Source organism: Episyrphus balteatus, chromosome 1 (assembly GCF_945859705.1).
Source record: "Episyrphus balteatus chromosome 1, idEpiBalt1.1, whole genome shotgun sequence".
Classification (NCBI taxonomy): Eukaryota; Metazoa; Arthropoda; class Insecta; order Diptera; family Syrphidae; genus Episyrphus; species Episyrphus balteatus.
Genome location: NC_079134.1, coordinates 8,141,661 through 8,169,187, shown reverse-complemented (window position 1 = coordinate 8,169,187; position 27,527 = coordinate 8,141,661). Strand labels below are relative to the sequence as shown.

The following is a 27,527-nucleotide window of genomic DNA, read 5'->3' as shown; positions in this document are numbered from 1 at the left end:
CGGTTTTATTCACTCCAAGTTGACCTTTTAAACTTTTGATTCTCAACTCGAGAGTTGATAAACTTTAGATTTTTTTAACTCTTGGAAAAAGTAGAAGTTGGCTGAGGAAACTAGAAATTTTGCGAGAAAAATTTTGTGCTCTTCTTTAGTTTTGTCATAATAATTTGATTTTTTTTAAAACAATTTAACAAATTAAACAAAAAAAAGAATATAAATATCGTCGGCTTAGAGTGTAAACCTGCTAACTCCACTTTTACACTCGTGACAAAATTGTTCAAAAAATAAAATATTTCTAAATGTTTGAATAAATTCAAGCCAGCATAAAGTTATTCCTTAGATTTTATACTATTAAGGGCCAATTTTTCAATAGTCAGTTAAACAGTCAGTTAGTAGTTATTGCTAAGGATGGAGAAAAAATCAATTTTTCAACAAGCAGATATACCTTATTCCTATGAATAAAACTATCTGCTTCTTTCAGAGACGAATAAAAGTTATTCTTAGGAATAATCTCAACAAAAATATTGTGTCAGTTGTCAAAGCTGTTTTGAAAGAATTTTGAAAAAAATACAGTGGAACACAAGAAAACAAAAACAATCATGAATAAAAATGACGTTTAATTTTAAATATTTTTGAATTTGACAATTTTTTTTTGTTATTCTGTAGAATAAATTATTCTTGATTGAAAAATTCAATGTTTTTATCTGATTGTTTATGAGCCTAATAACTTTATTCGTCGAACAGTTAACTGACTGTTTATTAGAAGATTGAAAAATTGGCTCTAAATGTAAAAGAATTGATAAGATTTGAAAGCTTTTTGTATTTTTAATCAATTTATGAAATCATTTTTATGTGGAGTTAGCAGGTTTACAATCTAAGCCGACGATATGCTATCGAATTTTTTATTTCAATTAAATAAATGACAGGTTTTGTTCCATATTTTATAAATATCCCAGGAATATTTTTCAAACTTGAAGTTGGCCAACTTTAGATCTTCAACTCAAAACAAAATAATGCTGTATAATCAAGTACTAAAGCCTGTTTGGACCTATGGAATCCAATTATTGTGCTGTACAAAGAAAACAATTACCGAAATCATCCAAAATTCCAAAACAAAGTACTTCGTGGAAAAGTTAATGCACCTTGGTACACAAGAAATAGCGACCTACATCGTGACTTACAAATAGAAATGAGAGACTGCAAAGTCATACTAATTCTGGAGTCCATCTTGAATGTAAGAAACCATGCTCGAAGATTAAGAAGAACCAAGCTTATGGTCTAAAAAAACATGGGATAGTATTAAAAGTTTAATCTTCCCCCAAAGTGATTTACAAAGTGAAAGACAAAATCTGATGTCGATCTTTCAAGATTGGTCCTGATTAAGAGGTGGTTTTAGTAGTTAAGAGTCCCACACTACTGCCAATTGTCTTTTGAAGATTTCCTCCAAAAAATGGAGAGTTGAGTAAATTAGTGAATAAAAAGAAATTACAACTTGCGTTTCAACACTCGAGTTATAGTCAACTCTCAAGTTGGTTAACTCGAGAGTTTGCTTCAAGTTGAGCAATAGTGAACAAAATGGCCCTTAATACGCCAAAATTTTATAACTATTTTGAATCTTACTTTTTTTTTATTTTACTTTTTGAAAATGTTTTAAAAATTTAAAAACAACTTTGCCATATTTTCCTAATTTATTTTTGGAATTAAAAAAATATCTCTTTTTCCCAAAAAGTAGGAAATAGGAGTCAATTGTGATAAAAGTATGAACTTGACATAGTTGGTAGTACTCAATATAAGAAATCTTAAGAGATATTGGCCCACGTAGGATTTCATCCGGAAGAGTAGATACAAGAGTTTTTAGGTGTTACACATATTTTGTTGCATTTCAAATTACACCATATGAAACATTTTAACTCATATGATAAATGATTGCAGGGTATTTTTTAACGCCAAATCAAATAAAAATAAACTAAAATGACTCGACCATAATTTTAAAAGTTATTGGAGTCTTTATGAATAGTCTTTTATTGAAAAAGCAAGAGTAAGAATATTACCAATTACTCTTTAAAAATAAGTGGTAGACTGATGAAATTTTTTATGGACGATTCATATAGCTGCTACTACCGGAAACTGGAGCTGATAGGGGCAACGGACACAAGTTGTAGAAGTTAAACATTTTTTTTTAACTTTTGGCATCCAGGCAGCATTAAACTCAACTCTTACAATAATATCAAGGGGCACGGTAGTGCCCAGCCAAGTTCTCTAGCAACTTTGGCACTACACCCTTATTTACAGGAAAGAACTCAGGCCATTTTCGACCCCCCTCTAACTTCCACACCAGAGATGCTAGAAATTTCAAACTCGCTACATTTGTTGAGCTGGTCCAAACCAAACTCCTCACAACTGACTGACTGACTGACTCACTCACTCACTCACTCACTCACTCACTCACTCACTCACTCACTCACTCACTCACTCACTCACTCACTCACTCACTCACTCACTCACTCACTCACTGACAGATCATCAAAATTATGGAGAACCTCCCGTAAACGTAGAAGCTTGAAATTTTACACGGTGATAGGACTTGTGGTGTATACAAAGGGAAAAATCGAAAATTTGAGATTTTCTATTCAGGGGGCGTGGCATCCGCCCATTTCCGCTGAATGTTCATCAAATATTATAGAGCACTTCTGATTATCGTAGAATCTTGAAATTTGGTAGAATGGTAGAGCTGGTAGTTACACAAAGGAAAAAATTTAAAATTTGAGAATTTAAGCCAGGGGGGCGTGGCAACCGCCCATTTCCGCTGAATTTTCATAAAATATTATATAGCTCTTCTGGTTATCGTAGAATCTTGAAATTTGGTAGAATGGTAGAGCTGCTAGTAAATACAAAGGAAATAATTTTAAGTAAGAGAATTTCAGCCAGGGGGCGTGGCAACCGCCCATTTCCGCTGAATTTTCATAAAATATTATAGAGCCTTTCTGATTATCGTAGATTATTGAAATTTGGTAGAATGGTAGAGCTGGTAGTTTATACAAAGGAAAAAATTTAAAGTTTGAGAATTTCAGCCAGGGGCGTGGCAACCGCCCATTTTCACTGAAATTTTCATCAAATATAGATATTTTCAATTCTACAGCCATACCTTGCAAAAAGAAGTGAAATCACAACAAAAACATTACTGTTAAAAAAAGAGCCAAGTTCACCTATGTTGAAATTATGCTGACACAAAAAGTACTGAGATGTAAAAGTGTACCAAGTTCTAAAGTTTGGGTTCAAATTCGTATCAATAAAATTTTGATTGTTTACTTGGCAATTTTTGAAATAACTTTAAAAAAAATCGGTAATTAAAAGAAAAATTGTCAAGAGAACAATCAAAATTTTATTGATACGAATTTGAACCCAAACTTTAGAACTTGGTACACTTTTACATCTCAGTACTTTTTGTGTCAGCATAATTTCAACATAGGTGAACTTGGCTCTTTTTTTAACAGTAATGTTTTTGTTGTGATATTATTTTCAGTGTAAGTCACACTCCGCTAGTTGTTAGCTTCAAATTGTGCATTTCGATATTGCCAGACAAAAGCTGTCACAAAAAATCATCTCTAATTACGTCAGCAAGTGAGTATTTATCTGTATTTGTGAATAATTGATAGCAGTAAAAGCACCTACCAGCTGGTGTAGTCAGTAATTTTACTTCCCGAGCTACAAAAGTAATTTAACAACCAAGGTTGACAAATATCTGCGTTCAAACTCATGTTTAATGATTTTCTTTAAAAATTTTACTAAAGTTAATACTTATACTACTAGATTTTAAGAATATCCAGTTACAAGTTCATTTAAATAAAATTACCGATTAAAAAAATCAATGAAACAGGTGAAATGCATATTTTATTAACTCCGTCATTTAATGCAGTATTTCACTGTGAGAGAATTTTAATTGTTTTTACTGAGTTTTTGTTAAGTGTTTTCTTAGAGTTTCAGATTTAACACTTATTTTTCTTGTGAAATTCATCTCAACACAAATCATGTACAATGTACGTACTGCAATAACACTTAAACTTCATCCATCGTTCTATCATTTAGTGGAAAACTTTCGGGGAAAACATCTTATAAGAAACACTTCCGCAGACATCAGACTTGTCACAAAAAAGTTCTTTTCAATGAATTTTTTCTTCGAAACGAAGACGATTTCTCATTTAATTTACTTGCTTTCACAGAAAACTCAATTAAGGGATATCTTTTGCGAGTAAAGTAGTAAACTAAAGTGCTTGAACAGTGCTAATTTACTACAGCAGTGAATATAAAGAAGCTGAAAGTGAGTTTTTTTTTTTTTTAAGAAGAAGAAACAACAATTTATACACTTTCCTTATTCGGTCCATGATTTAACATTATTTCTATTTTTATTATATTTTTTATTCGTATGAAACCCTTTCTAACAAATGCACACCTTTTCCTTTTATCCTGTTGCTCCTTAGCACGGAATTGAATTATGAACTGTATCAGTTCAACAGTGATTATACTCTGTGTCCGACTATCACGTCTAGCTGGACTCATATCGGTTTTATTGTTAAAAATGTTTAATGACCGCAAACACTTCCTTAAATTTCACGCCTTAACATAGTGTTAATGGTAAAGGACTTTTTTAAAACTCTTATAAACGTACACAAAGACGAAAATATTCGCCAAACCGAAGTATTTAAGTGTTAAGGTATTTAAAAGTATTGTATTTTTAGAACTTATTTCTTTGCACGTTTAGTTTAAACTAAGAGCAAGAGACACAGGACTGAAAATAATAGGGTGTTTCTTATACATTCCCCCCAGTTTACATAGGTCTATTCCTTATTCATTCCTTATTGAAAAGAAAGCTTACGTACATATATACCTATAAAAGATTAACAAACAACAATTCTGTATTATAACTAACTATGCCGATTAAAGCCACGAAATGGCAAGGTAAAGAAAAAAAAAAAAAAAAAAAAAAATTGCACACACAAACCCAGCATGATGGGATAAAAGATACGACTCTTGCCTATATTTTTGTTTGATGCCGCACGAATGTTGGTAAGCACGAAAGAAAAAGTCCATGTACCCATCCTATAAGTGGTAATATTTTTCTCCTGCGGCAGAGTCCTTATTTATAAATGGAGAAATGTCAGGTAAGAAATTCTTAACTATACTTACCTTTATATCGTTGGTTGGTCTTCTAAAGGGAATATATATTTTCAAACCCTTAAACTAGACCACCAAAAGGAAGGGAACTATTTATATTAAAATTGGAAGAAATAAGGAAAACCACCGATACAGAGTCAATGAGTAATCGTATTGTAAAAAGGAATGATAGTTATCCTGAAAAAAGGATATTCAAGAGATTGTATCTTTGTTTAAGGAGGTTTATTTGGGACTTTAAATAGAAAGCAGATGTCAAAACTAGCTTTATCGGTGTATTTAAGTACATTTGGGGTTGTATTTTAAAGAAAGTAAATATACAAATAAGGATAACATCAGGAATATGAGGTTTTTGCATCATAAAGAGTTAAAATGTTGAAAAAGAACAGCAGGATGTGTGTTGTAGAATATTGGAAAAAATCTGCGTGTTTTCCCTCTGTGTGGTTCTCAAGACGGTATAGCTAGAAAAGAGACCAATTAGCAATAATGCTTCTATAAGCCCTTACAGATACTATTGTTGCTAATGTAAGGCTTTATAGAAGAATAATTGTCAGCAGGAGGAAGCAACTTTGTTTTGAAAGAATTGTAAAAATCTGACGTTTAACATTGTAGTATTCTATTACTTTTTTTAAAAATTCCATTCGTGAATACTGACTGCAAAAATATTCCAGAAGTAAGCAATTTAAGTTAGAATTAACTTTAAACCGTATAATTGCATGTTTGTGCAATAAAAAGGTACTATTTATCACCAAGCACTCCTTTGCAAACCCAAAGGAGAAAAAAATAGCCTTAAAGAAAATTTTCCATTAACTAGCACACAAAAGCATCTCGTGCGATTTGCAACTAAATTCACATTTTTTTTACCTTTTTTTTTATTTTTATTTTATTTTCTTCATTTTTATTTGTATTTGTGTGTTTTTTTTTTATTTTTCTCCTACAAAGTGTACGTACTGAGTATTAAACACGCAAATAAGAAAATTTATGATCTTGGTGTGAAATACATAGTTTTAGCTACATAGTTGCGGTTAAGAGGTGAAAGTTTCACCTATTTCCTTTTCCTTCCGGACATATTGAATGCAACAAATTAGATATTAAATGTTGTTTAAGTATCTTTAGAGAGGGGGAGACAAATGCCATTAATTTTCTAGTCAAGTAATTTGACTTGTCAGACTTTTAAAAAGCCCAACAACAACAACAACTTAATAAATAGAAAACAATAATTTGTCAAATATAGCGTGACTTTTTTATTTAATTTGTCAATTAATTTGGCAATTATAATTTGTTAATTAACTTGTATATATGTATATTTTTTCTTGGTGGGACAAAAAAATGTTATTTAATATTCTCGCCAAGAAGTATTTTTTTTTATAGTTTTCTAAAGTTAGATTACTTGAGATTGTGTTGAGGTGAAAAATACCATTAAAAGGGCCCAGTCATAGACATTTGAGTTATAATTTCTTCTTTATTCTGGAGACATTGAAATTTAACCTACATTTTGATTTATCATAATAGCTGCGTTCGCTTGGCGGCATTTACTGCTTAGTACTAAAAGTTTGTTTCAACTAGATTTATGTACTATAATTACTCTATTGAAAAAGTAGCACAAATCAGCTTTAAGTACTAAGAAGTAGATAAATGTTTCCAAAGGAACGTAGCTAATATAAACCTTGTATTTGATAGATGTCAAATGAAGAATAAAATGTTTCGCAATTAATCTTCCAAAATTTTTAACACAACAATTGTCAAAAATTTAAAAGCAGAAACACAGAATAATCGCCCGAAAAGTAATGAAAATAAAAAAAAGCCAAATGTATATCAGCTGATCACTCGGATACCTGAGGTATACCATAAATTCTGGGATACCTTCAGATTATTTTTTGACAGAAAATGGTTCGTTTCCTTGCTAATTTTTAACATTGTTTACAACAGCAAAAAGCTATCCGATAGCTTTATGTTAGCTCTTTGAACGTGCCCAGTCACTTAAAAAATTATTGAGCCAAGTCTTTATCTTGATTTAAATGTGGAAAAATGAAGAAGGATATTATTGTGTTTAAAAAATGCATAGAAATTTGTTTATTCTTTAATCCTATAATTATAAAAACAAAACCAATCAAAATAAATTGTTTTTTAAACAGAACAAACAATAAAACATCATTAAATTATTGTTGTTTTTAATCGTAAATTGTTTTTATTTAAAATATCTCGATGTCATTTTTTTTTTGTGAAAAATCTATAGAGAAACAAAAAAACACTTGGTTTTGTTATAATTTATTTTTTTTTATTCACGTTTGGCCCAATAATTATGTGGGTGACTGTAACTATGCCTGATAAATTTCAGAAAGCGAGCAAAAGTTCAGTCTGGTTGAAATTTTGCTCGCTTTCTTACGTTTACTTACGTTTGTCAAACAAAGCGTATGTAGAAAAAGCGTCATTGTGTGAGGTAACACAGATTTCGTATGGTTGAACTTTTGGCAGTTGTCAAAATCGACGGCAAAGCGTGATTGTGTTTCTGCTTTAAATGGCAAAATCTTTACCGATAAACTTATTTTTATTTTGCCATAAACTTTTCGATGTAAGCCCCTTTTTTGGCAATAAAAATGGGAACTTTGAATGAAAAATGTCATAACACCGTTGAGTAAGCTTATATTATGTAGAAAAGGGGTTAGGTTCGAAATACAGTATGCTCAAAAATACTGTACTTCAAAACACTGTATTTCAAAACACTGTATTTTAAAATTCTGTAAGTACAAAATACAGTATGACTTACTGTAGGGTAAAGTCGGGTGATATGGCACCACGGGTGATATGGCACCCTTTCAATATCTCCCACTTAATGACTTCTTTTCAAAGCAAAAAGAGCAAAATATAATTCAGTCTTACGTAAGCTTTCAGTGGATACATTCGGATCCGCAGTTACCATTGCCACTTAAATTTTAAAAAATGGACAAACAAAAAAGTGAGTTCAATTTGAGCGAAAAGTTTTTTTGTGTAAAATTGTTGTACGTGTGGTTCCAAAAGTATTTGACGCCGAGGGTTCATTTTAACACAAAAAGAACGGTAATGGTTGTATTTTTGTGTTTGCTGATTGCAATAACTAAGCAAACGTGATAATTCGTGTCATTTGAAGAAAACAGAAGTGTAGTCAAATGGGGGATATGGCACCCAAAAACCTCGGGATTTTTTTTTTTTTATAATCTGCGCGCACTAAAGGGGTTTTGGGTACCCTTAATATGTATCAACACAGTGCGAGCGTTAGGAAAAGAGGGAGGGATATATGGCACCGGTGGCATTTCCCCTGCATCTACTTTTGAACCTATTTATTTTTCAACTGACAATTGTATTTACAAAATACTTCAGCAAACCAGGCCAAGTGGTCTAAAACCCAGATCACAGCAGCCGTTGGAGCTGCTGAATATCAAAAAAGCAGGACCTAACAATTTTGCTATTCCTTTCAGACTTCACTACATTAAAAAGGCTTCTTAAATGACCAGAACCTAAAAGTTTGAAAATAGCTTTCAGATTGGCTGTAAAGTGCGGAATGAGGCAGTAATCATAATGTCACTTTTGGTCTCATGATTCGTGTACGTCTTTCAACAGCACATGTAACAATTGTCACAAAAAAATATCAAGAAGAAATAGGGTGCCATATCACCCTTCATTTTTTCAACCATGTTTTTTTTAAAGTTTTTTATTTTTGCAAAAAATAACAAGAAATTATCTTTGAATTACACTTATGTATGTATGTAGGGTAAAAGCGGGTGAGATGGCATACCTTTTTTGTTTTTGTCATATTTTACAAAGTAAACCACATTTCATATTTCTAACAATGCAAAAATGTTCTATATTCAATATCCAACGTATTATTTGGTTTACAGAATTTTATACTTTAAATTTATATTTTTAAATTAATATAGAAAAAAAGTTTAAAAAAAACCATCTCCCCCAATAGGGTGGGTGAGATGGCGCATGAGTTTGTTTTAGTTTTCTATTGCCAAATTCATTGCAAAAATGGTTGAACGATGTTCAGGAGTCAAGCACCAATGCATGCCGTATAATAAATTGCAACTAGTCGTCTTTTTCATAAATTTTGAACTTGGCTGAATTACTTAAAAAAATATTTGTAGGGTGATATGACACATGCTAACAATATACTCAATTAAAAATTCTAGTAGGGAATGCGCCATTTCACCCGCAAAAAACTGCGCCATCTCACCTTTTTGCGCATAATTCATATTCGTAAGCACCCATAAAAAGCAGATAAAACTAGAGCTCAGATTTCACGAGCAATCCATAACTTATACTCTCCTGTTTGTATTGGTGTATCAAGGGCACCTAAGATCCCAACGACTCACAAAATATCGGAACAAAAAAAAAAGCGAACAAAAAAAATTCGAAAAAAATCATCACATGATTTGCTTTGAAATTTTTTTTTATTTTTTGTATCACAGACAAAGAAACGAGTACTGGCTACTTCGATTTAAAATATTTAAAGAAAGCTAAAAATATTTTTCATACATTTTTAGAGCCATAAATGTAAAAGATATTTAAAGTGCGCCATCTCCCCCGCAGCGCCATCTCACCCGCTTTTACCCTACCTATTTTGTATTTAAGAAATAGTTTTAAAATAAATCTGCTTTTGTAAATCTTCTTTATTTCTCAAGTAATAACGAAAAAAGAAAATGGGTGCCATATCCCCCGACTTTACCCTAATGCAAAATTATTTAAAAATTCTAGTTAGTCAAAACACTGCGTTCGAAAATTCTGTATTTCAAAATTATGTTTGCAAAATTGTATTAGCCGTTGTTTGACAAACTTCCATATTTGCAAGTTACACGTATCCGAAAGTCATTCAACAAGGTCTATTAGCTTTCCGTGTACACTACATGCACACATATGTGGGGTTCAGTTTTATTTAAAATAGATCTCTCAACCTAATTTTTTTTAGAAAACAAAAAATGGTTAAAATTAGATTTGTAGTTTACAACATTCAATTAAGCCATTTTAATTTTCCGTTTTGTTACAAAACTTCAAACTGCTCCTTATCAAAAGCATGAGAAGTATTTGGCTGCTTAGAGTATTTGACGTATCGTTACAAAAACAACTCTGGTGGTACCACTGATTTATTCACCGCTGCCTGTTATAGAAAGTTAAGCGTGATAAATTCCGTCAGCTGATGTTAAATACTCACTGGTTTCGAGTAGCGAGTCACAACCATAGCTAAGGGTGACTGTTTGACAAGACTTCAAGACGTAATAGCATAATCTAATAAAGTTCACACTCGGTTTCGGGAATTTTCCAAATATTAACTCTTTGCATTCTTGTTATTATATTCCTTGAATAAATTATATTCTTCCTTTGAATATAATTTGACAGACAAACTCACAAAAGCTTATAATATTTCCACTACCAATTTTTTTTTTTTAGAAACAAAACAAGTCAACAGGTTGTACAAAATAGAAACATTTGCATTATTTCACCATTTATTAATAGATAAACATTATGAAGCTTCACATAATAATTTTTTTTTCTTGAAATTTTCACTGAAAATAAGATTCCTCAAGTCGTATGAAGAAAAATCAAGCAAAGGGAAGATTTCGCTTTACGAACTAAACAGAACAAAATCGAATAAAAGAAAAAAATCAAATAAAAAAATAAATAAGTAATAAAAAACTTTGTTAAAAATACTTTTATACTTTGTATTCATGTTCACAATAATATCACTTTTTCTTTTCATCGCACTTTCTTACTCGTTACAATACTTTTTTTTACTGATACTTCCTTAGCCTATCAATAACTATGTGAAACAAAAAAAATAAGTCACATTTCGAATGATACAAATATTTAATTTACCTTGGAAACGCCGCCGCCACTATACTAACAACAAATATAGGGGTGTTTAGAGTTTACGATAAAAAAAAAAAATACTTTCAAACAGACTTATTACTGACTAAATTAAATATTGATTAAGAATAAAGTTTGTTTTAATGTTATAATCGTATTTGATTGATCACTTAAATAACATAACAAATATTTTCTATAAACAAGTGATGAAGAAAAGAACAAAAAATAAATTTTTTTGTATTTAATGTTTTTGTTACGCATACACCCGAGTGACCCATATGATCTTTTTTTTTATGGAAACCACTTTATGATATTAAAACATCCCTTCTTCATAAGTCTTATTTGAATCTTTGAAGCATTATTCAGGTTTTGCCCTTAAAGTAGGTAGTCAATTTAATTGATTTAAGGATATATTCACTTTCGAGACGCACACACACATTTATCAACAAATCAAAAAAATAGAACAGGATCTTAACCCAAGCGTAATACCTACATCAATTTCAATCAAATTCCAAATCAATGATGGCCAAACGCACGCAGGAAATAATACAAATGTATTCCAAGAATAGAACTGCCACACAGAAAAAAGTATAATATTGAGAGTGGAAAAGAAGTTAAAAGATAAAAACCCATTAGACATTTAGACAATAAGGTTAGAGCTTCTTGACGATGTCAACGAACATACATATACATTCCAATACAAAACAGCTCCTATACTATCCATCAAAAGCAGGCATTTTGTATAGGCCATATTGTTCTTTCATTGACTTGACCGGTGAAAGGATGGGCAAAAGCGACAATAAATCTTTATTTTTTGACAACAAGACAACCAACCACTCTCATTATATCGACCATAGTCAATATCCGTAGTTAGTTTTCTTTAATTCAGGGAAATAAGAAAAGTCTTGAAATTGAATTTTTTTGCTCTTTGGGTCATTATGGTATGTATTTAAAAATAAGTTTGAATGACAGAGTTTTCCTTAAAATGCCTTAAAAGGATTCTTTTTGAAGGCATATTACTTTAAATAGGAATATGATATTTTATGAGAAGATAAGTATTTCAAAAGTTTACAGATTTGTTAGGAACTAGCTTCCTCTTAAATTGAAATGTGGGTTCTGGTTTGTCCAAAGAATGGAAATTATTGGAAAAGTTAATCACTGGATTTTTAAAACAAACAGTGCTACGAGTGGTGGTGTTCCAATTCTGTAAACATTTCAAAGATAAATATTCCGAAATTAAAGTTGAAAGAAAAGTTGCTGTGAGCCTTGATAATGCCTGAAGTAATCACTGTCTCACCTCAAATTCTAAGGTTTTTCTAAACCATACAATTTTGCAGCAAAACGGAAGAGCCTTTTTTTAATCCGTAGGGAGAACCTGCATTTGAAAAAAAAATCCACTTCAATAACCATTAATCAAATTTAGATTATAAGTCAAGTATTTAACTAGACTGCTCAGTTTCGATCAGTTTTGTTTTCGACCGTGAAGTGAGTTCCTTTTTGCACATAACGGACGTAAACGAAGTTGGTCAAAACGTTGGCGTCCCCAAAAACTCTATTTTTACTAACGTTAGCACATAGTCAACGTCACAGGTCACAGCTCAAAACTGTGATATTATGATACTTTTTGGATGGTTAGTTACGCCTTTTTTTAACGTCAGAAAGAAAACTCGGTGACTTTCTAATCGTATAGCTTGTCAAACGCTTAACGCGAAGAAACCTTATGCGTCTTCGTGTAATAGGTGCCTAAGAAACCCTTCCGTACTTTGGCATCTCACTCCATATTCTGCTTTTACAGATTACAAGTAGAGTTTTTCAATGCCAGAAATATTCCTACATAAGTATAAGTGAATAAGAAAATTCAAAAACATGATAAAGATACAAATCTGCCACGTAAGTCTCGGGTAAAAATAGCCAATGTCATCGAGAATGCTAATGTCAAAGTCACGATCACACCTTAAACTCTTTTTATAAACAAAATAATGCAATTTTTTGTTGGGATAATGACATCCTCATTTTTCTAAACCTTCAATAAATTATTATCAACCCACATTTATCTTTGTATACTTTCATCATCTTAATGACTTAACCTCAAATGTAAATTTTGTCCTTTCTCCAAAAACTAAATTACCACACAAAAGCAAACCATCCCATTACCCAAAAAGATGTCTGGTAAACTTTCCAATTTAAGCTGTTTTCAATACCCAAAACAAAAATGAAAGATAGGTCTTAAATTAAATTGATTAAACCCCTAAAGAATCTGTATGGGTATAATTTTCTTCACAATCAAACCATCTTAAAAACACCTTTTTGCTTTTGTTTTCCCTCAATTTAATTAAGAAACCAATCTCTAAAGTCAATTTAATCTTATATAATCTGATTTCTTCATCACTTTACTTTCCCCAAAATTTTATGAGGCAACATTTATAACACAAAATTATATACCCTCACCAAACAATCAACCATCTGTAATCGAAGACACAACAAAAATAATAATTTCCAATTGGATTGCGTCTCTTAAAACCTGTCATTTGTAACTTTATCATCATCTTCGTCATAGTTTTGTGCTGCTTTGTCCATTTGCAAAACTGGAAATCACTTTATTTCCTCATCAGGAATCGTTTAACCATCATCATACATCGTCGATGCAAAAGGAAACAACATTCAGTAAATAAAATAGAGAATTCACCATAAATGAATCTCTAGATTTGATTGTGTTTTCATGAAACATACAAACCCACACTCTCTCCTCAAAGCTTGACCTAAAGGCCAATTTAAAGAGAAAAACGAATCTCTCCTATTCTCGTTAAGGGAAAATTAAATTAGAAATGAATTTAAGGTAATATTTATACAAAAAGTGATTGATGACAAAATGTCCCATGACCATCAGTGTGATGGGGGCTTAAAGCTATATATAAAGAAGGACGCAATACCCTGACCTAATTGGAAATTTTGTAAGCTCTTTAAAATTGTATTTTGTATCTCTTTTTGTATTACAAAAAATACATTGAAAACCCCTAAACAACACTATCTACCCTCCGGAAGAAAATGTATTTAATTATGGTTTCGTGACAAAAATATAAATTGAACACTTTAACCATTCCCAACACAATCAATGAAGGAAAACAATTATAGGAATGTTATAGAGACGTATATAAGTTGGATTTTATTATGGTTATAGCTTTGTTTATTTCTAATATTATCACAAAGGAAATGCGTGACCACTTGTTTGAAGAAGGTTTACATAGGATTGAGTAAATAAATTTTTGTAAACTCAATTTTCTTTTTGTAGTAGAAAAATAAAGGAAACAGTCCGAGGAAGAAATAGAAGTCCTTGACAATGGATAAAAAGAAAATACAGCGAGGGTGTTGTGTTGAATTAATTGCCTCTGACATTTTCCACCATCGCTATAGGATTAAAGTCACAACAATTTTTATTCGTTAACTTAAAATTAAACGATAATTTCCGACTGGTTTATTTTAATTTAGACAAATCTAAGATTGTTAAAGTTAAATTTTTGTTTGTTTTACTTTTATAAGTCTTAAAGGTGTCTTAACGGATCTTACGCTGTCAAAATGTGTTTGTCGTTTTTTAATAGCGAGATTATGACAGGTTTTTATAGGAAAATTTCTGAGTCTGTCAAAGTCAAATGCTATAATAAATAATGAACCTGACAGATACAAATTACTTCAAATGTCATTGTAGCTCATAAGATGTATGAATAAAGAATGGTGAATATACTTTAGATATATTATGACATTTGACGCGATTTTCAAACAATACTTTTTCACCACCGTTGTAGACATATATGGATCTACATTGATCGGTGAGAGTAGTCATATCAACTCATGGTATAAAAAGAGAAGGTATGATCATTAGAAAAAAGTCTGTATCAAGAACTGTCAAAACTTAAGAATGGCTTCTTAAGTTTTTGACAGCTGACCATTGAAATTGTTGTTGTAAACAAATTTGTCTTGGAAATTGTTGTTGCTTTTGACTTTGCCAAATTAAACGTCAAAAACTTGTTACTCCATTTTGTAAAATGGCGGCTCTAATGATCATACCTTGTCTTCTTATACCATGATATTAACTGTCAAACCATTTCTTTCCTAGTCTAAGGCCGTGCATCAATTGCGTTAAGATTTAGGTTAAAATGTTCATCTTTTGGTTAAAATTTTAGCCTACTCAACAACAGGATAAATTTCAATCTATTTTATTCACCACGCTAATGTCAAAATTTAACCAAGGTGAAAATTTTTTCCACCAAATTTTAATGCAGTTGACACATGACCCAGCCTACAATCTCATATTTTAAGAGAAAATAAAATAATATAATAATTTGTATTCCCTGTTAGAGCAGCTATTTTCTGTTCAAACCATTGTATATATAAACTATAGTACTATCATGAATGTGAATTTATTAGGTCCGCTTCCTTGAACTAGGGTGCGCTGCGGTAGCTTTATTCCAGTTTTGGAAAGTAGAATGAAGGAATAAAATACGTGTGTAAGAGGGAGAAAGGTACTTTCATCTTTTTAAAAAGATAAAGAGAAAAAACCGAAATCATATGTTTGAATTTCGACTGCCTGGAAATAGGGAAGGAGAAATGTAAACAAAATATTTTTTGTTTACAACGCTTTGTTTATTTGTTGTTGCCTAGGTGATAGTAATTTGAGTAGGTATATTTAAATCAAACAATTTATTTTTGCGAATTTGAATAGATTTTTGTTTTGGGACTTTTATTTGATATATTCTAAGGCAATGTTGCAAAATTTAACTTATCTTGTATCGCTTATTATTTATTAGGTATAGTTTTTACCTTATAATTAAAATTGATAATATAAAAATAAGTTTTAAACTGCATCATTTTGAGTTATAAAGTAAGTTAAAAACTAAATCATAAAAGGGAGCGTCAACGAGTCAGATGAAATTCAAAGGAAGGTCATTAGTTTTTGGCATAACAAAATGTTAAATGTTTCTTAAGTTTTATGATTTTTTTCAAGTTTTTAACCTTTTGTATTAGGTAATTAATAAAAAAGCTCAAAAATTGAACAAAAATCTTAAAATAAAAAAAACTTCAAAACTACATTGTATATGTACAATGTACCTACAAGTGCATACCTACATATTTTTAATTAAAAAATCCACTTTTCTAAAATAAACAGTTGTAGAGCGCCCTGTATTAAGAAAGCAAAAGCTTTTGTTTTTAAGTATTAAAATACATAATATAATAATATAGCATTACTCGCTTTATTATTTCATTAATAAAATAAATTACAGTTAAGTTAAATGTTGCAACATTGCGTAAGAAAATATCAAACAAAAATTCCAAAACAAAAATGTATTCAAGTTTTCAAAACAAAATATTCTATTCGACATCAATCACCTAGGAAACAAGGAAAAATATTTAAAAAAGAAGAATACAAAAAAAAAAAAAAACATTTTCAAAGAAGAATACAATTTTAAATTTTATTTCAAACGTGATTGCCACATTAGTCAAATTTAACTAAAATATTTAAGCAGATTTTTATAAACGCGAAATACATACACTTAAATATCTTATGCCACATTCACTGCAAGTATTGATAAAATGTTTCGAGACCATGTTTGAAATTTAATGTTTCATTATTTTCTAAGAAGTTAAAAATGCTTCTCACTTATTAAAGAGAGAAGATTCAAACAAATATTCTACAGAATTTACGTTTTGTTAATTTCGCAGTCAAAAAACTGAATCTAAATGAAATTCAAAAATATTAAATGTTTCTGGACACATTAATCTGATGGGGGAATTTTATAACTCTTTTACGAAACTTAAATATTTTTGCTATTACTATTTATCATAAGACTTTATATATTTGTCTTGGTTAAAAAACAAATATCTACTATGTATTTATTTACAATTTTTTAAATTTATTTGAAAACAAAATAAGTTCTTAGAATCTAATCTGTTTAACTACATAAAAATAATAATTACTTATGGGCAACCGTGGTTGTACGTTTTAAGTTTTTTTTTTCAATTTTTAATAAACAATTTCCATTTCTACTTATGCATCTTTCTATCTCCCTCTATCTACAAAGCTAAATAGTGACATTCCCCCTAAATTTAAATAAAATTCCAATATTTAAATAATATTCCAATATTTTGGTGACTCCTTCATTATCTGATTATTCTTAGTCCCCCACTCCTACCTTAATCATTCCAGGATTAGGTCCGCTCCCTTGAACCAGACGGCGCTTCAGTCGATCGAATTCATGATAGTACTACAATTTTTTCAAACTAGAGTCCTTGTAAATGTACCTATTGTGAATACATCATTCCACCTAGACGACAATCGTGAAAAAACAACAATCACACTTTAAGCCCTATCCACATTTCCATCAAATATAATTTATTTTACATTGAACAATTTGTGCTCTTTGTTTGAATTTATATCCAGACATAAAAGTGACAAGTGTGCGAATTATTAATGCCTACGTCTGTGACCCTGAAATAACATTTATATCTTTTGGCATTTTGTCAGTATACAGAAGCGACAACACAAACAGCATAAGACAGTAAGCCAGAAACAATAAATTTACATTAAGGATAGAGGAGAGAAAGAAAATCACACAATATTAACCAAGACAAACCACCACACACCGTTTCGGAGAACGTCCAGATTTACGTTCGACGAGCTCATGTGATCTAGAAACACGAATAAAATTCACCGTGATATATTTGTTTTTCACCTTTGTTGAATATTTATGACGTTTAATGAATTGTCTTTTCCTTTGAAATAAAGAAAAGATTTGACAAATTGTTGTTTTTTTCTTATGTCAAGTTATATGTTAAGACAATTTTGGCAATGTTAAAGAAGAGAAAAAAAAACCCTTGAAGGTAAATAAAAATACGAAAATTTATCTTACAATAAAAGAATTTTAACTTTAATCGAAAGGAGTGAAGTATTAACAATTTGACTTATTTTAAAATGTTAACCAATTTTTACAATTAAATAGAATATAATACGATTGACAATCAGTCTTATGTAACTTTATGTCCATTTATGTCAAAATAAAAGCTAAAAAGGAGCAGACAAAAAAAAATCAAATTTAAAGACTGTCCTATCCAAAATAGACATGAGAACAAATATTGATTAAAGTTCACACATTTATGAATGGGGAATATTTCAGATAGGGACAACATTGAATGAAATTGACACTGAATAACTGTATTAAGCCATTTGAGATTAGTAGGAGATATTACTTTTGACTGTGTCTGGCCCGAATCACTGCGACGTATGATTGACGTATTGTAACGATGAATTACCGAACTACTTTTAAGATAAAAGTCTGAACACACTACCTGCTACAGTAAAGGTAGAAATGTGAACGGACCTTTAGTAATTAAGAAACTACCCTCTGAACGCATCCAAAGAAATTCCCTCGACTGCTGAATATCCCAAAATATCCCACTGGACTGGAAGTATGAAGCGCCCCCTCTTGGAAAGGAAGCTTCGAGAAGCAAAGACGAGAACCTTCGAAGACATTCTCGAATTCCGAATTTCAGGTATAAAAGGGCAGCGTGGACACCGACCGGATACAGTTTAATCTTGAAAGTGAAAGAGTACATTACAAAGTGAAATAAAGTGTTGCGAATTGTTAGTAGTAAATAAAGTGATATTTGTTTGAGCGAATAATAAAAGTAAATTGAGTTGAAATAAAGTGTGTTCTTATTTGAACGGAAATATAAGTGGAAATTAGATAAGTTTTATTGTGAACCCGGAATAAAACATTACAGTATATATAAAGCTTTGTTGCAAAATTATACCAACAGTTAACAAAAAACAGTTAAAAAAAAAAAACAAGAATGTCCTTTCTGTATCAAAATGACTTGTTATTTTCCTGTGCACGTGCCGATTATTCGCCATTTGCGTGTTCTTTTTATCTATAAAGATAGACATTTTTCTTCCCACATAACGAGACATGCCAAAAGCCAAAGTAATTTCGAAGTAAAATTCATCTTGTAAAAAGTAACCCAATTATGCATCGACATAATCCTAACGCCTTTTTGCCTGGTAATCGAACAAAAGAAAGTAACTGAATCAATTGAATTTCATTCGGAATGGAAGAAATTTGAATAAAAATTTTAGAACTTTTTAACGTTGGGCTTTTTAGATTTAAGTTCATTTTAAAATAGTAAAGCGAATTGAGAATAGTCGTGTAAATTAGATAGACAGCTGGTGAGATGACTTTTGATGTGCTTGGCCGCACAGCTCAAAAAAGTAAAAGTATGCCTAAAATCATTAATGTTTCATCTATAAAGCCTAGTACGCTGCTGATGCAAAACGAAAAATTTTCAAGTCTCCAAAGCCGACAACGAAAATTCTAACGAAAAAATATCATCGAGTATTCTGTCAAAGTCAAAATAAAAAAAAAATTCAAAATTAATTTAAAATCAAGAAAAATCAACAGAAAATAATTTTTAAAGCAAGAAATAAATGAATTAAAAGTGAAAAAACCCTCAATACTACTCTTGGAGTCATGAGTAATGCACAGGTCAGTAAAAAGTAAGTGACAAATGAGTGAAAACTCTCAAATTTTTCGCTTGAGCTGCGTAATGAAAAACGAAATTTTTCGTTCAAGATTTCGTTAACGAAATTTTGTATGGAAAATTTCGTTTCGCATCAGCAGCGTACTAGGTTTAAAAATAAAAACATTAGGATTATTCATGTAACGGTGTATACTCTGGGTGTGCTCTAAACCCAAGTAACAATTAAACTTGATGCATTTTTTTGCTTCTGTAAGAAGAAGGAAAAGACTTTCCTTCACAGGCAATCCGCTAGCTAATAGCTTGTAATATGAACACCGTAAAGTTACCTAATGGAATCATTTTAGCAAGGCTATAGCTTCTTTAAGGAATCTATCACTTGCGTTGGATGTTATAGTAAGACCTTATTGAGAGTTGGTAAGTTGCTTTCCACGCCACACCTGGCGGCCAGAGTGATAACCTGTATGTGATATAGATATTTTTTTGATTTTGCGTTCAATGTAAAGCCTGGTACGCTGCTCGCGCTAAATTTTAGCCGAGATAAAATTCCCATACAAGTTATCGATAACTTGTATGGGATCCATTTTATCTCGGCTAAAAATTTTCGATAATTTGTATGGGAGCTAAAAATTAGCGCGAGCAGCGTACCAGGCTTAAGAACAAAATTAAAACGACCTCGAAAAACATTCGTTTTATGAATAAATTTTATTTTATATCAATATTATGATTGTAAAATGATAATAATATGTGTTTATGTCTAAATCAGGTTTAAAATATAGGTACCAAAAATTATAATTAGTCCTGTGTAAATTGATTCCAAAGGTGTAAGAAAATCGAAAGAAAATAACAATAAATACCTACTACCTATAAAAATTTGTTTTTCAATTGTGGTTTCTAATAAAAAAAAGTGGTTAGTGAATAATATCAATACAAATAAAAGAATAATTTAACGATTTCTATATTTTTTGTATGGTCACCTGATGCCATGGTGGCAAGTGTAAATAAGGCCGTGTGCGAATTGTGTTAAAATGTTGGTTAAAATTTGACGTTTGGTTAAATTTTGACCCTAGCGGGGTGAATAAAATGAGTTAAAATTTACCCATCTGCGGAGCAGGGTAAAATTTGACACTAGTGGTTAAAATATGACTTTTCTCAAGATAGAAAGATCAAGAAAGATTTGGAATTATTTTTGTTATAATGCTTTGATTTTTTAAGAAATGTAAAAGTATTAATGCTATTGTAACGATGAATTACCGAACTACTTTTAAGATAAAAGTCTGAACACACTACCTGCTACAGTAAAGGTAGAAATGTGAACGGACCTTTAGTAATTAAGAAACTACCCTCTGAACGCATCCAAAGAAATTCCCTCGACTGCTGAATATCCCAAAATATCCCACTGGACTGGAAGTATGAAGCGCCCCCTCTTGGAAAGGAAGCTTCGAGAAGCAAAGACGAGAACCTTCGAAGACATTCTCGAATTCCGAATTTCAGGTATAAAAGGGCAGCGTGGACACCGACCGGACACAGTTTAATCTTGAATGTGAAAGAGTACAGTACAAAGTGAAATAAAGTGTTGGAAATTGTTAGTAGTAAATAAAGTGATTGAAAAGTGTGTTTGTTTGAGCGAATAATAAAAGTAAATTGATTTGAAATAAAGTGTGTTCTTATTTGAACGGAAAGATAAGTGGAAGTTAAAATAAACGAAATAAGTTTAATTGTGAACCCGGAATAAAACATTACATTGGTGTCAGAAGTGGGATAAAACTTATTTATTTGTGCGAATCAGATAATTTCGCGAATAAAATAAAAAGTGCGCGTGTGTTTTAACAATAAACAAAGTGTAAAACATTTTGAAATAAGTAAAAGTGCTCGCATTTTAAAAGTTAAAATGGGTAAGACATTAAATCAGTTAAGTTTGACTGAGCTGAAGGCGGAATTAACTAAACGAGGTCTTCCTACTGCTGGATCGAAAAATGACCTCATTATTCGCCTGCAAGATTATTTAACCCAGAAAAGCGAAGATTTGGATACATTTCAATTCGAAGTTGAAATGATAGAAGAACGAGTAAGTACTAGTTCCGATATGTCATCCATGATGGCTGTTCTCCTTGCAAAATTTGATGAACAAAGAGAACAAATGGAACAACAACGAACAGAGCAAAAGAGTGAACAACAGAATCTTCTCGAAAAAATGGAGAAACATCTAGAAGAACATCGCGATGAGCAAAAGAATCTTCTGGAAGAACAGAAAAATCTTTTAGAGGGAAAGCTTGGTGATTTCGAGAAGAAGTTCACTGCTCTTGACGAGCGTGTTGAAGAAAACAAAGAAGAGCTGTTGGCAATGGACACAAAGTTCGAAGAGAAATTCCAAGACATTACTAAAGAGTTGGACAAGCTTCGAAAAATTAAGGCCCGAGAAAGTTCTGGTGAGTATTCAAAGAAGAAGGAAATGCATCCACCAACCTTTGATGGACAAAGTTCTTGGTCGATCTACAAGAAACAGTTTGAGGCAGCTGCCACAACAAATGGCTGGGATGACGAAGACAAATGTATAGCGCTGACTCTTGCTCTTAGAGGTCCTGCTGCTGAGTTGTTACAAACTTTACCACCAGAAAAGAATGGTAACTTTAACGCTCTTGTCCAGGTCATTGAAAAACGCTTTGGAGATGGCCATATGCAGGAAGTCTTCCGCGTCCAACTCAATACAAGAGTCCAGAAAAGAGGAGAAACTCTGCAACAACTCCAAGCAGATATTGAAAGGTTAGCTCATCTGGCATATCCGACAGCAGGAGACGACATTATCAATCAGTTTGCGACAGAAGCCTTTGTACGTGCTGTATCTGATATAAATCTTCAGCGAGCAATTCGAACAGCTGGAAAACGTTCCCTTCCTGAAGCATTAGCGTTTGCACTGACTATGGAAGCAGCAGAACAGGCTTCTCAAGGCGTTCATCGGGTAAGAGAAGTTGCAGTGGAAGAATGCTCTTGTCAAAAACTCGCATTCCAAAGAAACCAGAGGGACGGAGCTGCTCGATGCTGGAACTGTAACAAGACCGGACATCTCCAGCGGCAGTGCAGATTGCCACCAAGAAGAACTGCTTGCCAACACTGTGGAAACAGGAATATTGCCCAACAACAGGTAAGCGATACAACTAACACTCATGCTCATCTTGATTCCCATTCGGGAAAACGAGTAAGAACCAACTTCGAGGGGCAGAAGCTGGTTTCTGGTATCAATGGCTCCAGAACCACAATTCAAGTCTCACAGACTAAACGAGACAACAAAAGTCTGACAGTGGAAGCGACCATAAACAACAAACAACACGTGGCTACAATTGACACCGGTGCCACCGCCTCTATTGTACGAAGAGACTTGGTGAAGATGACATGGCTACATAACACCAACAGCTACCGTCTGAAGACCGCCACAGGAGAAGCAGCAAGGGTGTACGGTGAAGTTCGTCTTACGATCCGTATGGCAGAACTAGAGTTTTCGCATGTGTTTTTGGTGGCAGATATATGTGACGAGTGCATCATTGGAATCGACTTCATGAAGGAGCATGGAATCATTTTGGATATCGGTAATCAAGTCCTGAAATACAGAAATGTAGAGATTCCAATGGTCTATGGCACTGAAAACTCGACAACAATTAGAACTGTCATCAAAGAAGACATGTGCCTGCCTCCTTCTTCAGAAGTTTTTGTGTGGACCAAGTTAAAGGGGAACTTTGGAAGCCATCGATACCTCATGGTTGAACCAGAAGTTGAGCAAAGTTCCGAAAACATCATCATCGGGAAGACTCTTGTGGCACCTAAGAACAACATGGTACCTGTACGGATACTTAACATCAAACCGTACCCAATCAAGCTTAAGAAAGGCGAAGTTGTTGGGCAATGTGAATCTGTGGCCGCAATAACTAAGATCAACGAGGTGGACACACAGATGACTATGAACTCGGAGAAACTAAAGACTCAAATTCTTAAATCAGACAACTTGAGTCAACATCAGCTTAATGTTGCGGGAAGGCTTCTTCACGAATATTCGGATATCTTCTCTTCACCCAGCGGGCAGTACGGCCGAACACAACTCGTGCAGCATCGAATCGATACAGGAGATGCTAGGCCGATTCGTCAACCAGCAAGACGTCTCCCCTTGGCCAAACAAGGTGAAGTTGAAGAAATGATATCGACAATGAAGAAAGATGGGCTGATCGAAAATTCCAAAAGCCCTTGGGCATCACCGGTAGTTCTCGTCAAAAAGAAAGATGGAAGCACTCGATTTTGTGTCGATTACCGCAGGCTGAATGATGTGACGAAGAAAGACAGCTACCCACTGCCAAGAATCAGCGATACTCTAGATGCAATGGAAGGAGCACAATGGTTTTCGACTTTGGACTTGAAGAGTGGCTACTGGCAGGTAGAAATCCATCCAGAAGATCGGGAAAAGACGGCTTTCTCCACAGGAAATGGTCTGTGGCAGTTTAATGTCATGCCGTTTGGGCTATGTAATGCCCCAGCTACTTTTGAGCGCTTGATGGAGTGCGTTTTGAATGGATTAACCTGGAAATCTTGCCTAGTCTATTTGGATGATGTCATCGTTTACGGAAAAACATTTGATGACCACTGTGAAAACCTAAAGGCTGTATTCCAGAGGCTACGAGAAGCACATCTTAAGTTGAATCCAAAGAAATGTGCACTTTTCAAGACCGAGGTTAAATATTTGGGGCATATCATCTCATCCCAAGGAGTGAAGACTGATCCTGAAAAAGTTGACACTGTGAAGAACTGGCCAACCCCTCAGGACAAGCATCAACTTCGGAGTTTCCTGGGTCTGGCAACGTACTATCGACGGTTCGTGAAGGATTTTGCGAGAATCGCCAAAAGCTTGCACCAGCTTACGGAGAAGGGTAAACCCTTTAAATGGTCAGGTGAGTGTGAGAAAAGCTTTCAGGAACTGAAGCTACGGTTATGTGAAGCTCCTGTGTTGGCCTATCCGACTCCAGGCAAACAATTCATCATTGACGCAGATGCAAGTAATGTTGGAGTTGGTGCTGTTTTATCGCAAGTTCATGACGGAGAAGAAAAGGTCGTTGCCTATTTCAGCAAGGTACTCTCGAAACAAGAAAGAAACTATTGCGTGACCAGAAGGGAACTTCTAGCTCTGGTATTGGCAACAAAGCACTTCCATAAGTACATCTATGGACAGAAGTTCCTTCTTCGCACAGATCATGGTGCACTAAATTGGCTTTTGAACTTCAAAAATCCAGAGGGTCAAGTAGCAAGATGGATCGAGATACTCCAGACGTATCAATGTCAGATTCAACATCGAAGAGGAAAGCTACATTCAAATGCAGACGCATTATCTCGGCGCCCGTGCAAGCAAGACTGCAAGCATTGCACACGGCTAGAGGAAAAGGAAGTTGTCGCTGTAAGAAGAACGAGAGCCGATCCCATTTGCGGCTGGAGTAATGAAGAACTCAGGATGGCCCAACAGGAAGATTCGGACATCGAACCCATCCTTGCATGGAAGGAACATGAAGAGAAACCAGAATGGGCCGACATCTCCGACCGAAGCCCCAATCTCAAAGCATATTGGGCACAATGGGACTCACTTCATGTGCAAGAAGGGTTACTCAGGCGTAAGTGGGAATCCGCGGATGGTAAATCTTATGTAATGCAACTAATCGTACCTCAGTCAAAGGTTAATGATGTTCTCCGAGAGATGCACGAGGGAACTTCTGGAGGCCATTTAGGCATCAACAAGACGCTGGAAAAGGTACGCCAGCAATTCTACTGGTTACGTATGAGAGAAGACGTTGAAAAGTGGTGCCGAAAATGTGATACTTGTGCCGCTAGCAAAGGACCAGCTAGAAAAATGCAAAGCAAGATGCATCAGTACAATGTGGGCACACCTTTTGAGAGGATTGCAATAGACGTGGCAGGTCCTTTTCCCGAAACCAACAAAGGAAACCGGTATATCCTCGTAGTGATGGATTACTTCAGCAAGTGGCCTGAGGCATTTGCCATCCCAAACCAGGAAACCAAAACAGTTGTGGATAAGATTGTCTTTCATTGGGTGAGCAGGTTCGGAGTACCCATGGAACTTCATTCCGACCAAGGAAGGAACTTCGAATCTAAGATTTTTCAAGAGGTTTGCTCACTCCTTGGCATCAAGAAGACGCGAACAACACCGCTTCATCCACAATCTGATGGGATGGTTGAGCGATTTAACAGGACACTTAAAGAACACCTGTCAAAAGTAGTCAACGATAATCAACGAGACTGGGATCGACATATTCCATTATTCTTGATGGCTTATAGAAGTGCAACACATAGTTCCACTGGACATACACCATCGGAAGTCCTTTTTGGTTCTACAATACGGCTGCCAAGTGAGATAAAATTCGGATGTGTTCCAAATGAGCCACAGGAAATAGATGAGTATGTTGATAACCTGAAAGAAACACTGGCTGACATTCACCAACGGACAAGGACAAATATAAAAGCGTCTAGTGACAGGATGAAAACAAGATATGACGCGCGAGCGACAGCAACAGGGTTTCAAGAAGGAGAACTTGTGTGGTTTTACAATCCCCACCGACAAAAGGGACTATCACCGAAGCTACAACAAAACTGGGAAGGCCCTTACACAGTAATAACCAGAATCAACGACGTGGTTTACCGTATACAGAGAGGGGTAAGAGGCAAATTAAAGGTAGTTCATTGTGACCGTTTACATCGTTATAATGGTGAAAGAAGCAATGGAGTTGTTCGGGACGAACAATCCTAAGAGGGGGGCAATGTAACGATGAATTACCGAACTACTTTTAAGATAAAAGTCTGAACACACTACCTGCTACAGTAAAGGTAGAAATGTGAACGGACCTTTAGTAATTAAGAAACTACCCTCTGAACGCATCCAAAGAAATTCCCTCGACTGCTGAATATCCCAAAATATCCCACTGGACTGGAAGTATGAAGCGCCCCCTCTTGGAAAGGAAGCTTCGAGAAGCAAAGACGAGAACCTTCGAAGACATTCTCGAATTCCGAATTTCAGGTATAAAAGGGCAGCGTGGACACCGACCGGACACAGTTTAATCTTGAATGTGAAAGAGTACAGTACAAAGTGAAATAAAGTGTTGGAAATTGTTAGTAGTAAATAAAGTGATTGAAAAGTGTGTTTGTTTGAGCGAATAATAAAAGTAAATTGATTTGAAATAAAGTGTGTTCTTATTTGAACGGAAAGATAAGTGGAAGTTAAAATAAACGAAATAAGTTTAATTGTGAACCCGGAATAAAACATTACACTATTAATTAATACAAAGTACTTCCTCAAATTATTATTCATCTTGAAAAATTGAAAATGTACGAATTGGTTGTTTTTTTTTATATTTCTTTTTTGTTGGCAGCTGATGAACTTTGAATTAGTGTTCGAAGACTGAATAAAAAACGTCTTTTTGAAGAAGTGGAAAATTATCGATTAAATAAAAAAAAAAGTATGTGGAATTGAGAATTTCTTACATATTTATGCTAGAATATTTAACTTCATATAAGGGGTATTCACGTGTAACATTTTCTTCAATTAAAATAGCCAAATATACAGACTATAATTTTTTTACACTTTTACACTTTTGCAATACCCTAACCCTATTGCAAAAATAAAATACAACGGTGCAAAATTTGTCTTTTGTAGTTGTAGTAGTAGAAAAATAAAATTTAGAAATTTTACACCTTTTTGTTACACCGGATCGTGAATACCCCTATATTTTCAGCTGGGTTTTGTTATAAAAAAATAATTAATTGAATAAATGAGAAAAACCATTTTTGAGGGTAATTTTGTTTTATCTTGAGGGAATTTTAATCAAAGTAGTGCAAAAAAAGTCCCATTTAACAAATTTTAACCCAATTCACACACCAAAAAAATAAATTTGATCCCTTTTTTAACATAACGTTAAAGTTTAATCGTGGTTGAAAATTTAAACAACATTTAAACG

The 27,527-nt window shown here is 33.3% G+C and overlaps 1 protein-coding gene across 6 annotated transcripts in view; it reads right to left on the bottom strand.

Annotated features, from left to right (window-relative positions):
* The window catches only part of LOC129913267 (dual specificity calcium/calmodulin-dependent 3',5'-cyclic nucleotide phosphodiesterase 1), a 499,680-nt gene that overhangs the window by 14,394 nt on the left and 457,759 nt on the right, over positions 1-27,527 (bottom strand). The window contains exon 5 of one of the 6 annotated variants that reach the window (XM_055991877.1): positions 17,644-17,772. The exons of the other annotated variants lie outside the window; for them this stretch is intronic. Within the exon in view, the coding sequence (XP_055847852.1) occupies positions 17,644-17,772 (129 nt within the window). The remainder of the gene's footprint in view (positions 1-17,643; positions 17,773-27,527) is intronic. 6 annotated transcript variants of the gene reach the window in all.